Genomic DNA, 13,241 nt, shown 5'->3' with positions numbered 1-13,241 from the left:
GATCCCAGCTTCAAGTCCGAGATTTACCTTGTTGTGACCTTGTACAAGTTTCATAATCCATGCTTGTGATAATTTTCTGTATGTAAAACATCAATGATAAAACAAACACCTAACACATACAGGGGTTCTGTAAGGATAGGATAATGTAATTAAAAATATATTATATGCTTAGATTCTGGCACATAGCAAGCACTGAGGACACATTAGATGTTCTTATTATTGTAAAGCATAGCCTAGCTAATAAAAATAATAAATGCTATCATGTGTATATTGGTTCCTACGGGCTAGATACAGTGCTAAAAGTTTTTTGTTTATTTCTTAGTTCAGAATTTCTCAACCTCGATATTATGGACTTGATAATGTCATTTTGCTGTGGGGAGCTGTTCTGTGCATAGTAGGATGTTTGGCAGCACCCTTGGCCCCTACTTACTAGATGCCAGTAATACTGTTTTCCCAATGCATACACACATGAATTGTGACAACCAAATGTGTCTCCAGACATTGTTAAATATCCCCTAGGAGGAGGATTCCCCTGGCTGAGAACCACTGCCTTATTGCAAGATAAATCCTATAATTATAACTATCACTGGCGAAACAGAATTCTCAACAAGTATCTATTCCTTTGAATGTTTGGATCAATGAATGAAGCCAAGTAAAAGACACTCAAATCAGCAATCTTGAGTTCAATCACGGTCATGGAATTGGTAGTAAAGTCTACACTACAATGGATAACCATGGAATGTCTGCCTTTTAAAGTGGGCTTTTACCATCTTTTCCCCAAAGTTAAGTGATTACCGATTTGCATTTGTGCACTTAGCACCTGTGTGTGTGAAGAGAAAGGCATCTCGGAAGTACGGCTTACATGCATATACATATACGTGACATTTGGGATAGAATCTAAGAATGAACTTATTTTGCATAGGTGATTTTGAAAGGCAGCGGCGGAGGGGAACCCCTGGGCTTCCTGGGGTACTGCCCTCAGGAGAATGTGCTGTGGCCCAACCTGACAGTGAGGCAGCACCTGGAGGTGTACGCTGCCGTGAAAGGGCTCAGGAAAGGGGACGCAATGATCGCCATCACACGGTACCTGGGACTGGGGGGCACTTCCCTTCTTTGCTGAGGGGATGTTGTATTAATAACATACACACAAAATGAAGACAGGGAGGTTGTAATTGATGACCCCATGCTTGTGGGAGAAGATTTGGTCATCTAGAACTCTGTTCAGTGTTGTTTTCTCTCACTTTGAGCCTGGAGAGAAAAATGTTTATTGATTTCTTTTTCTTTTTCTTTTTTCCTTTTTTTTTCTTTTGAGACGGAGTTTGGCTCTGCCGCCCAGGCTGGAGTGCTCACTGCAACCTCCGCCTCTTGGGTTCAAGCGATTCTTGTGCCTCAGCCTCCCTAGTAGCTGGGATTACAGGCACCCGCCATCATGCCAGGCTAACTTTTTGTATTTTTGTAGAGACGGGGTTTCAACATATTGGCCAGGCTGGTCTTTCAAGACCCTCAGGTGATCTGCCCACCTTGGCCTCCCAAAATGCTGGGATTACAGGTGTGAGCCACCTGGGATTACAGGTGTGAGCCACCGCACCCAGACTGATTATTCTTGGTTTTTGTTTGTTTGTTTTGTTTTTTGAGACGGAGTCTTGCTCTGTCATCAGGCTGGAGTGCAGTGGTGCGATCTCAGCTCACTGCAACCTCCACCTCCCAGGTTCAAGCGATTCTCCTGCCTCAGCCTCCTGAGTAGCTGGGACTACAGGTGCACGCCACCATGCCCAGCTAATTTTTGTAATTTTAGTAGAGACAGGGTTTCACCATGTTGGCCAGGATGGTCTCAATCTCTTGACCTCGTGGTCCACCTGCCTCAGCCTCCCAAAGTGCTGGGATTACAGGCATGAGCCACTGTGCCTGGTCCAGCCTGATTATTCTTAATATGGAAAGACATCATTGAAAATATGAGTTTGATGACTATGAAAGGTTCATAAAGTACCTAGGTGGCTTAAATTTTATGACCACTCTGACCACTCATAAACACCTCCCCCACCGTCGTGTTTCTCCTGATTTGCTCATTCTCCCATGTACATTCGCCAGTGTTGGGATTATGTTGATTGACTCTGTTTTCTTCAGGTTAGTGGATGCGCTCAAGCTGCAGGACCAGCTGAAGGCTCCTGTGAAGACCTTGTCAGAGGGAATAAAGCGAAAGGTACGGGCAGGGCTTGTTGTTGCTCTGCAAGTGCCGTAGATGGGAACCAGAGGGGCTGTTCCTCCCGTTGCAGCTGTGCTTCGTGCTGAGCATCCTGGGGAACCCGTCAGTGGTGCTTCTGGATGAGCCGTCGACTGGGATGGACCCCGAGGGGCAGCAGCAAATGTGGTGAGGTGCTATCATGAGCAACCTCTGCATGAGTGTATTGATCCTGTGAAAACTGGCCTGCAAAATCATTGTTTACTTAGAAAGGGAAAGACACTCACAGTATCAGGAAAAGCAATATTTTAGGAAAAAAATTATCTGATTTCAAATCACAACCAGCTTTTATTGAGAAGAAAAAGCTATATTATCTCACCCTAATATTTGCTCGAATAATTTTTGTGTCTGTGCCTACATGGAACATTTTTATACAGCCAAATCAATCTATAATTAAGCTTTAAATCTTTCTGCAACATCACCTGATATACAATTCCTATGGAGGAAAAAAAGAAACATTCTAAATCTTCAATATATTTTAAAATTATTTTTGGGAAGTTTCTGAATTCTGTCATTTTGTACCTATAGGGAGTATGTCATGATTATCAAGCTTTTTGGTAAATTCTCCTAATTTTCTTTGTTCCTACTGCATTCTCATAAATATTTCTGAACTTAGTATTTTTATAAACAGCATCTTACCCAATATCATTTTCTACGTTCTGAATTATATACTCTATCCAATAGTTTGGTTTCCGTGCCTGTCATCCCTACACACACCCCTTTTTTGTCTAGTCTGAATTCGCTGCATGTTTCATCTTTGCATCGATGGAAACTTCTTTTAAAAATTCCAAATACCTTGAGCATTCCCATGAGTTCACGTTTTCTCTTGACTTAACTTTAGGCAGGTGATTCGGGCCACCTTTAGAAACACGGAGAGGGGCGCCCTCCTGACCACCCACTACATGGCAGAGGCTGAGGCGGTGTGTGACCGAGTGGCCATCATGGTGTCAGGAAGGCTGAGGTGAGTGCCTGTCCAAGCCGGCGCTCAGCCCCCAGGTTGTGTGCTGTGAGCAAAGTTTATTTCCCTGCACCAGGCTACCCATTGTGAGGAGCTAGCATGGTTGCTCCCAACTCTATGTGGCCTTACTCTGGCCTCCAGAGGCTGAACATCACAAGCCATACATTTTTCTCTTTTCTTGCTTGACTTTATCCTTCTGTTACCTTCAGATGTATTGGTTCCATCCAACACCTGAAAAGCAAATTTGGCAAAGACTACCTGCTGGAGATGAAGGTGAAGAACCTGGCACAAATGGAGCCCCTCCATGCGGAGATCCTGAGGCTTTTCCCCCAGGCTGCTCGGCAGGAAAGGTAGACACAGGTGTTTTGTTTTATCACAGTCCTTGGTTTTTGTTTCCATATTTCTGCTATGATGACGGAATAAGAGCTTTATCTTCTCATTCTTTAACTCTATGGTAATTGCAAGTACTTTACTTAAGAGAAAATTCAATTCCAAGGGCTCCCACAAGAGGGAAATAAGAGAACAAAGTGCTGATTTGAAAGCTGACTCTTGTAAGAGAATCAGCATGCATGGGGGCTCTAACGTGCCAAATACTGATGCATGCATGCGCTTAGGTTATCTCAGGGGTTCCTTCTAGAGGGTAAAACCATCCCTCATTAAAGGAAATCACCTGCATAAAGCCCATGCCAGAGTGCCAGGCATCAGTCAAAGCTCAGTGAATGGTGTCTCTTAACATTTCTATATATTATTATCAGTGAAATCAACTGAGGCTCAGAGTGTGGAGACAGGAGTAGAATCTAGTTCTTTTTACTGAAATGCTACTCTCTTCTCACTAAGAAGAAGGATAAGAAGTTCTGCTTCTTCCCTTCATAAGGCATAGGGGCTGTTAATTTCCTTCCCTTTGTCTTTCATTCCTCCTCTTAGTAGATTGACTTCTTGTTGATCAAAGAGCACTTACATTATGAGTGTCTCTCTAACACCACACAGATGTGACTATTTAAACAGATTGCTGACGATATTGTTGCTCCTTTTCATTTTTTTATTTTTATTTTTTGAGACAGGATCTCACTCTGTCGCCCAGTCTACAGTGCAGTGGTGCAATCACCGCTCACTGCAGCCTCAATCCCATGGGCTCAAGTGGTCCTCCTGCCTCAGCCTCCATGGTAGCTGGGAATACAGGCACACACCACCATGCCTGGCTAATTTTTAAGTTTTTTTTGTGGAGATGGGATCTCCATCTGTTTCCCAGACTGGTCTCAAACTCATAGGCTCAAGCAATCTTCCCTTCTTGGCCTCCCAAATTGCAGTGGTTACAGGCATGGGCCACCGTGCCTAGCCTTGTTTCCCTTTTTAGACTTGTACCCATCGGGGTTTCAACCTTGACACCTGGAGTTCAGCCTCACTGTCTTCTCTTCGCAGGTTCTCCTCCCTGATGGTCTATAAGTTGCCTGTTGAGGATGTGCGACCTTTATCACAGGCTTTCTTCAAATTAGAGATAGGTAAGAGTGACTGTTTAGAGACAAAACTCTGGGAAACAGATAAGCCTAAATCTGACATAGAACCAGTATTTAAAAAATACATAAACATAGAATTATGCTGTTACATCATTAATACATTACTAAGACTGCTAATCCAGTGTTTTTCCATAAGGGGTGATTTGGCAATGTCTGGGAAGATTTGGGGTTCTTACAAGTGTGGACAGAGAGGTTGGATGCAAGTGGTTTCTAGTGGGTGGAGGCCAGGGATGATGCTAAATACCCTACAGTGCATTGGTCAGCCATCACAGGAAAGAATGATCAGTCAAAACGTCATTAGTGCTGGGGCTAAGGTACCCTACTGTAATTGAACAAGGCTCTGGGAGAAAGAGACCATTTACATTCAGGGGTAGATTATCCACAAATTCATACAAACAGAAACATATGAATTTGGTTTTTGCCTCTATGTATTGTTTTATAGCCATCTATTGATAGATGCAGATAAGGAGGTTCCTGTCTCTGTTTAGGTGTGTTAATCTGTAACTCATTTTAGGCCCTTGGATTTTGGTCTTTGCATACTGCATCAATGTATCAGGGGCTTGGTTTTTCCCTGTCATGTTAGTGTATGAAATCTGATGAGTTAGTGTATGAAACCTCATGCCCCTTCTTGAGCTGTACTTTCTGGCTTGTCACCTGCCTTCATCAGAGGCCTCAAGCATCCTAGCTTTTTTTTTTTTTTTTTTTTTTTTTGAGAAAGAGTTTTCCTTTGTCGCCAGGCTGGCAAGCTGGAGTGGTGCAGTGGCACAATCTCGGCTCACTGCACCTCTGCCTCCTGGGTTCAAGCAATTCTCCTGCCTCAGCCTCCCGAGTAGCACACACCAGCACACCCAGCTAATTTTTGTATTTTTAGTAGAGACAGAGTTTCAACATGTTGGCCAGGATGGTCATCCTAGCTTTTAATGAGATTCTTCTTGAGACAGGGTTAGGATCACCCAAATAGGTTTTTGTTTCACTTTCTCATCCTGTTGGTCAACCTCACCCTGTGGTCTATGTGGCCGTTTTTCACATTGACCACACTGACCATTATGCCCCAATGGCTGGTTGGCATCTTTCCAGTTGGAAGGATTCCGCAGTGAGATCAACAGGAAGTATTTTATAATGGATTAGGAGCAGAGATTGATGTTTCAGGAAGGCTGCCTCCCTAGAGGCTTTTTAAAAAAGGCTGCTCATGTTTCTGCTTTTTCTTTTTTTTTTTCACATCACATACTTAACATTTATTTGTGCTGAGAATATTTTAGATTTACCCACTTAGCAAGTTTCAAGTATACAATAAATTATTATTAACTACAGTCATCATGTTATACAGTCAATAAATCTGAATTTATTTATCCTGTCTGACTGAAACATCGTACCCTTTAACCAATATTGCTCTATCCTCCCTACCCTCTATTGTTCCCTTCCCTTCCCTCCACCCACCCCTGGCCATCTCTTGGCAACCATCATTCCACTCTCTACTTCTGAGTTTGACTTATTTAGGTTCTACATATAAGTGAGGTTATGCACTATTTGTGTGGCTGTGCCTGGCTTATTTCACTTAGCAAAATGTCCTCTAGATTCATCCACAACACGATTTCCTTCCTTTTTTTTTTTTTTTTAGTTTTTTTATATTATTATACTTCAAGTTTTAAGGTACATGTGCACAACGTGCAGGTTAGTTACATATGTATACATGTGCCATGTTGGTGTGCTACACCCAGTAACTCGTCATTTAACATTAGGTATATCTCCTAATTCTATCCCTCCCCTCTCCCCCCACCCCACAACAGGCCTTGGTGTGTGATGTTCCCCTTCCTGTGTCCATGGGTTCTCATTGTTCAATTCTCACCTATGAGTGAGAACATGCTGAGTGAGTTTTCTGAGAATGATGGTTTCCAGCTTCATCCATGTCCCTACAAAGGACATGAACTCGTCATTTTTTATGGCTGCATAGTATTCCATGGTGTATATGTGCCACATTTTCTTAATCCAGTCTATCATTGTTGGACATTTGGGTTGGTTCCAAGTCTTTGCTATTGTGAATAGTGCCACAATAAACATACGTGTGCATGTGTCTTTATAGCAGCATGATTTATAATCCTTTGGGTATATACCCAGTAATGGGATGGCTGGGTCAAATGGTATTTCTAGGTCAAGATCCCTGAGGAATCACCACACTGACTCCCACAATGGTTGAACTAGTTTACAGTCCCACCAACAGTGTAAAAGTATTCCTGTTTCTCCACATCCTCTCCAGCACCTGTTGTTTCCTGACTTTTTAATGATCGCCATTCTAACTGGTGTGAGATGGTATCTCATTGTGGTTTTGATTTGCATTTCTCTGATGGCCAGTGATGATGAGCATTTTTTCATGTGTCTTTTGGCTGCATAAATGTCTTCTTTTGAGAAGTGTCTGTTCATATCCTTTGTCCACTTTTTGATGGGGCTGTTTGTTTTTTTCTTGTAAATTTGTTTGAGTTCATTGTAGATTCTGGATATTAGTCCTTTGTCAGATGAGTAAATTGCAAAAATTTTCTCCCATTCTGTAGGTTGCCTGTTCACTCTGATGGTAGTTTCTTTTGCTGTGCAGAAGCTCTTTAGTTTAATTAGATCCCATTTGTCAATTTTGTCTTTTGTTGCCATTGCTTTTGGTGTTTTAGACATGAAGTCCTTGCCCCTGCCTATGTCCTGAATGGTACTGCCTAGGTTTTCTTCTAGGGTTTTTATGGTTTTAGGTCTAACATTTAAGTCTTTAATCCATCTTGAATTAATTTTTGTATAAGGTGTAAGGAAGGGATCCAGTTTCAGCTTTCTACATATGGCTAGCCAGTTTTCCCAGCACCATTTATTAAATAAGGAATCATTTCCCCATTTCTTGTTTTTGTCAGGTTTCTCAAAGATCAGATAGTTGTAGATATGTGGCATTATTTCTGAGGGCTCTGTTCTGTTCCATTGATCTATATCTCTGTTTTGGTACCAGTACCATTCTGTTTTGGTTACTGTAGCCTTGTAGTATAGTTTGAAGTCAGGTAGCATGATGCCTCCAGTTTTGTTCTTTTGGATTAGGATTGACTTGGCAATGCGGGCTCTTTTTTGGTTCCATATAAACTTTAAAGTAGTTTTTTCTAATTCTGTGAAGAAAGTCATTGGTAGCTTGATGGGGATGGCATTGAATCTATAAATTACCTTGGGCAGTATGGTCATTTTCACGTTGTTGATTCTTCCTACCCATGAGCATGGAATGTTCTTCCATTTGTTTGTATCCTCTTTTATTTCCTTGAGCAGTGGTTTGTAGTTCTCCTTGAAGAGGTCCTTCACATCCCTTGTAAGTTGGATTCCTAGGTATTTTATTCTATTTGAAGCAATTGTGAATGGGAGTTCACTCATGATTTGGCTGTTTGTCTGTTATTGGTGTATAAGAATGCTTGTGACTTTTGCACATTGATTTTGTATCCTGAGACTTTGCTGAAGTTGCCTATCAGCTTAAGGAGATTTTGGGCTGAGACGATGGGGTTTTCTAGATATACAATCATGTCATCTGCAAACAGGGACAATTTGACTTCCTCTTTTCCTAATTGAATACCCTTTATTTCCTTCTCCTGCCTGATTGCCCTGGCCAGAACTTCCAACAGTATGTTGAATAGGAGTGGTGAGAGAGGGCATCCCTGTCTTGTGCCAGTTTTCAAAGGGAATGCTTCCAGTTTTTGCCCATTCAGTATGATATTGGCTGTGGGTTTGTCATAGATAGCTCTTATTATTTTGAGATATGTCCCATCAATACCTAATTTATTGAGAGAATTTCATATTCAGCCAAACTAAGCTTCATAAGTGAAGGAGAAATAAAATCCTTTACAGACAAGCAAATGCTGAGAGATTTTGTCACCATCAGGCCTGCCCTAAAAGAGCTCCTGAAGGAAGCACTAAACATGGAAAGGAACAACCGGTACCAGCCACTGCAAAAACATGCCAAATTGTAAAGACCATTGAGGCTAGGAAGAAACTGCATCAACTAACGAGAAAATAACCAGCTAACATCATAATGACAGGATCAAATTCACATATAACAATATTAACCTTAAATGTAAATGGGCTAAATGCTCCAATTAAAAGACACAGACTGGCAAATTAGATAAAGAATCAAGACCCATCAGTGTGCTGTATTCAGGAAACCCATCTCACATGCAGAGACACACATAGGCTCAAAATAAAGGGATGGAGGAAGATCTACCAAGCAAATGGAAAACAAAAAAAAGGCAGGGGTTGCAATCCTAGTCTCTGATAAAACAGACTTTAAACCAACAAAGATCAAAAGAGACAAAGAAGGCCATTACATAATGGTAAAGGGATCAATTCAACAAGAAGAGCTAACTTTCCTAAATATATGTGCACCCAATACAGGAGCACCCAGACTCATAAAGCAAGTCCTTAGAGACCTAGAAAGAGACTTAGACTCCCACACAATAATAATGGCAGACTTTAACACCCCACTGTCAACATTAGACAGATCGAGACAGAAAGTTAACAAGAATATCCAGGAATTGAATTCAGCTCTGCACCAAGCAGACCTAATAGACATCTACAGAACTCTCCACCCCAAATCAACATGTTTCTGCTTTCAAAAGCATTCCCTCCCACCTCAAATTCCTCCTGCAGTACTTAATTTGCTAAAAGTGAAGTTCTCATTTAGGGGGAAAAACAAAGTATTTATCAGAGTTTCTTGCTCCAATATGTGAAGACGACACAAAGTACAAAATGTGGAGATGTAAGCTAGCATTTTTTCCTCCAAATGTTCTTGGACACCGTTACATTCTCAGGTGCAATACACTTATTGAAGGGGCTAGGCACGGTGTCGTCCAAGCCAACTGCCTGCTCCATGGCAATCCTTTTACCTTGTTGCATAGTTTCATTCTTTCCTACCACCAATCTCTGCTGGGTAATGTAAACTCCAGCAAAACCCTAGCCTCACATGCCCCTTCTTGGTCAGACTTGCTTCGAATTTGAAGACCTATAGCTAAGAAGGTGAAATGGTCAATTTTATGTCTTTTCTTTCTCTATTTCCTCCATGACTCATAAACGAATGTTTTGGGCCTCTCCAGGGTGTAGTGTAAGTGGAAAAAAGAAGAGATAATATTGCATCAGAGCTTGATCTGATCATTAGAGCTATGATATCACATTGGGGTCTCCAGTATAGAAATGAAGAATTGCTGGCCCTTTCTTTCATTGGGTATTTTTATGGGTTCCTTGATGACTTTCTTTCCCCCCCTCATCTATTACCTCTGATTACAGCTCCCCGGGGTGGGTGATGCATCCTGCTTTTGGCTCCTGTGACCACCTGGCGGCTCCTGTGACCACCTGGCAGCTCCTGAGTCCCTTCCTTGAAACCCCTTTCCCTTTCCAGGTGATCTTCTCAAGATACCTCCCCTTTGAAATCCATGAGAAACACACAAGCATCTTTGCTTCTCTAAACTCTACAAGTGCAGGGAAGTCAGCCACCCACTGTATTTCTTCTTCACATGTTTCCAGATATAAGATAGAGACTAGTCCTATGTCCAAGGAAAGAAGAAAGAAAATGCCACAGCAGTCTGACACTGTCCAAAAGAAATATTTGCCTTCCAGTCTCATTTTTCCATTCATTATCTTCCTCTTCTTATGTATCTACATGGTTGAGGTCTCAGTCATGGTCCAAATTGGTATAAGATGGTAAACTCAAAATAGGATAATTCAAGGAACGTTTGTTTATCAGAAGACTCTGCAAAGGTACATGGAACAGTGCAACTACCTGAGACGAGAAACAATAGAAGTGTTACCATTCTTAGGTCCAAAGGGACTAAGAGAGGAAGCAATGACCTGAACTTGAGGGTAGAGTCATGTAGAACTTACTACCTTGAGAGAAACAAGGCACACACTTGGTGTCAGGGAGGAAGTGAAAGAATAAATGCCTTGACCTCCTGTCTCCCCTGTCCTTCCTAATGGGCTTGCCATTGGTGATGTCCACCAGAAGACATCTGTTACATCAGCCTTTGGAGTAGACAAGAATGAGGGCTGGTACAGAGGGGTACGTGGTCATCGTCTAGCACAGAGGGTACCATCTCTTAGCTTGTTCTGCACAGATGCTCTGGAACCTCTGATATTGCTTTCTAGTTTTGTGGTGCCTCTACCAATACTCTAGATGAAAGGGATGGAGTTTCCTCCTGTTATATGACTATATCGCGTTTGCTTTCCCATATTTAGTCTAAGAATACTTATGACCTTATCTTTTATGTTTAAGATCTACTTGTATGTATTTTGGTTTGTTACTTGGTAAAACTCACTGAAAAAAAAATAGAATTCCTAATGTATGCTCATTCTTATGCAGTTAAACAGAGTTTCGACCTGGAGGAGTACAGCCTCTCACAGTCTACCCTGGAGCAGGTGGGTCATTTTTAGTGATTCTATATCATCCATGGAATATACATGTATAATGCATTCGCCTGGAGCTGCAGGAGGCAGTATGGCATTGTTCTCCTCTCTTTCTTTCTTTCCTTCCTTTTAGGTTTTCCTGGAGCTCTCCAAGGAGCAGGAGCTGGGTGATCTTGAAGAGGACTTTGATCCCTCGGTGAAGTGGAAGCTCCTCCTGCAGGAAGAGCCTTAAAGCTCCAAATACCCTATGTCTTTCTTTAATCCTGTGACTCTTTTAAAGATAATATTTTATAGCCTTAATATGCCTTATATCAGAGGTGGTACAAAATGCATTTGAAACTCATGCAATAATCATCCTCAATAGTATTTCTTACAGTGAGACAACAGGCGATGTCAGTGAGGGCGATCGTAGGGCATAAGCCTAAGCCATACCATGCAGCCTTTGTGCCAGCAACCAAATCCCATGTTTCCTACTGTGTTAAGTTTAAAAATGCATTTATTATAGAATTGTCTACATTTCTGAGGATGTCATGGAGAATGCTTAATTTTCTTTCTCTGAACTTCAAAATATTAAATATTTTCTTATTTTTTTGATTAAAGTATAAATTAAGACACCCTATTGACTTCCGGGTAAGGGGAGTCAATTGATTACCCAGCAGCAGAGTATTTGCTTTTTATGATTCCCTTTTTAAATACTTGTTCTTAATTCACTGGTTTTCCTTTTCTGTCATTTTTCAGAGTTTAGATTGTGAGTCCATGTTTTGTCTGTTGTGCCTATAAAGGAAATTTGAAATCTGTATCATTCTGCTATAAAGACACATGCACACGTATGTTTATTGCAGCACTGTTTACAATAGCAAAGACTTGGAACCAACCAAAATACCCACAAATGATAGACCGGATAAAGAAAACGTGACACATATACACCATGGAATACTATGCAGCCATAGAAAAGGATGAGTTCATATTCTTCACAGGGACATGGATGAAGCTGGAAACCATCATCCTCAGCAAACTAACACAGGAACAGAAAACCAAACACCGCATGTTCTCACTCATAAGTGGGAATTGAACAATGAGAATACATGGACACAGGGAGGGGAACACCACACCCTGGGGCCTGTTGGGGGAATGGGGGCTAGGTGAGGGATAGCATTAGGAGAAATACCTGATGTAGATGATGGGTTGATGGGTGCAGCAAAGTACCATGGCACACGTATACCTGTGTAACAAACCTGCACATTCAGCACATGTATCCCAGAACTTAAAGTATAATAAAAATAATTTCAGTAAGAACCTGATCAAGTTGAACATGTATATATATGTTATATACAAGTTTGAAACATATTTCTGTTTTTATATGTTTTCTTATGATGCAAGGGCATACTCTTATGCAAATAATTAAAACTTCATAGGTCTTAATTTCCCATATCTCTATATATTATTATGACCTATCCAACTGGTAACCCTATGAACACCTTAAAATAAACTTGTATACTCTTATTTAGGTGAGTTTTTCTTGTTAATAGTATTATTATTGCTATCTAATTGAATACTTGAAGGAAGTTGTGTGAAAGACCTTGGCTTTGATTTTAGTTCTTATATTCTTCTAGTTTTTGAAAATAAAACACTTCCATCAACCCGTAAGAATATTCGTATGAGACCTTGGGCCAAGGGCCCCAGACTTCTTATTTTTTTAAAAAAGAGACATTAATACTGATCCTACTGAGTCACTTGACTTTTATAAGTCACAAATGAGTTGATACAAGTCAACCCATTGAAAACTATAGTTCACTTTACGTACATCAGTAATAGAGTGTTTCTCGCAATGAGCCAAATTTCCAAAGACTGTGCCATTATCATTGTATATAAGGCCTATGCCTTAAATAAGACTTGATTTTATAAGACTGGGTTCATCCGCACTAATGACACACTCAGACTCAGGACTTCAGTGAAGCAGTTTTCAACAAGAAAGTGTCAATGCGCTATATGTTGGGAGCTGATGAAGAAACACATCATTTCAGTATTCTAAGAGTATGTTCCCAAAGCTAAAAAAAAATGCCAATAATAATCTCAGTGAAAATGTGTTAAGCAAAGGATTTATATCCAACAGTTCTATAAAAGAAAGTGAAAT

At 40.9% G+C, this 13,241-nt stretch overlaps 1 protein-coding gene across 9 annotated transcripts in view; it reads left to right on the top strand.

Annotated features, from left to right (window-relative positions):
• Window positions 1-12,610, top strand: part of ABCA9 (ATP binding cassette subfamily A member 9) — an 81,353-nt gene extending 68,743 nt beyond the window's left edge. For 8 of the 9 annotated variants that reach the window (XM_034942788.3, XM_063599360.1, XM_063599359.1 and 5 more), the window contains 8 exons: window positions 923-1,083; window positions 2,125-2,200; window positions 2,274-2,368; window positions 3,081-3,200; window positions 3,407-3,547; window positions 4,617-4,696; window positions 11,064-11,119; window positions 11,241-12,610. In XM_034942788.3, the coding sequence (XP_034798679.3) occupies window positions 923-1,083; window positions 2,125-2,200; window positions 2,274-2,368; window positions 3,081-3,200; window positions 3,407-3,547; window positions 4,617-4,696; window positions 11,064-11,119; window positions 11,241-11,339 (828 nt within the window). In that variant the 3' untranslated portion in view covers window positions 11,340-12,610. Of the gene's footprint in view, window positions 1-922; window positions 1,084-2,124; window positions 2,201-2,273; window positions 2,369-3,080; window positions 3,201-3,406; window positions 3,548-4,616; window positions 4,697-11,063; window positions 11,120-11,240 lie in introns of those variants that run through there. The other variant, XR_010110710.1, reaches the window with a different exon arrangement.
• Window positions 12,611-13,241: the final 631 nt, after the last annotated feature.

This window comes from Pan paniscus, chromosome 19 (genome assembly GCF_029289425.2).
Source record: "Pan paniscus chromosome 19, NHGRI_mPanPan1-v2.0_pri, whole genome shotgun sequence".
In the NCBI taxonomy this organism is placed as follows: domain Eukaryota; kingdom Metazoa; phylum Chordata; class Mammalia; order Primates; family Hominidae; genus Pan; species Pan paniscus.
Note: the sequence above shows the minus strand (reverse complement) of the source record. Positions and strands in the feature narration are given on the sequence as shown.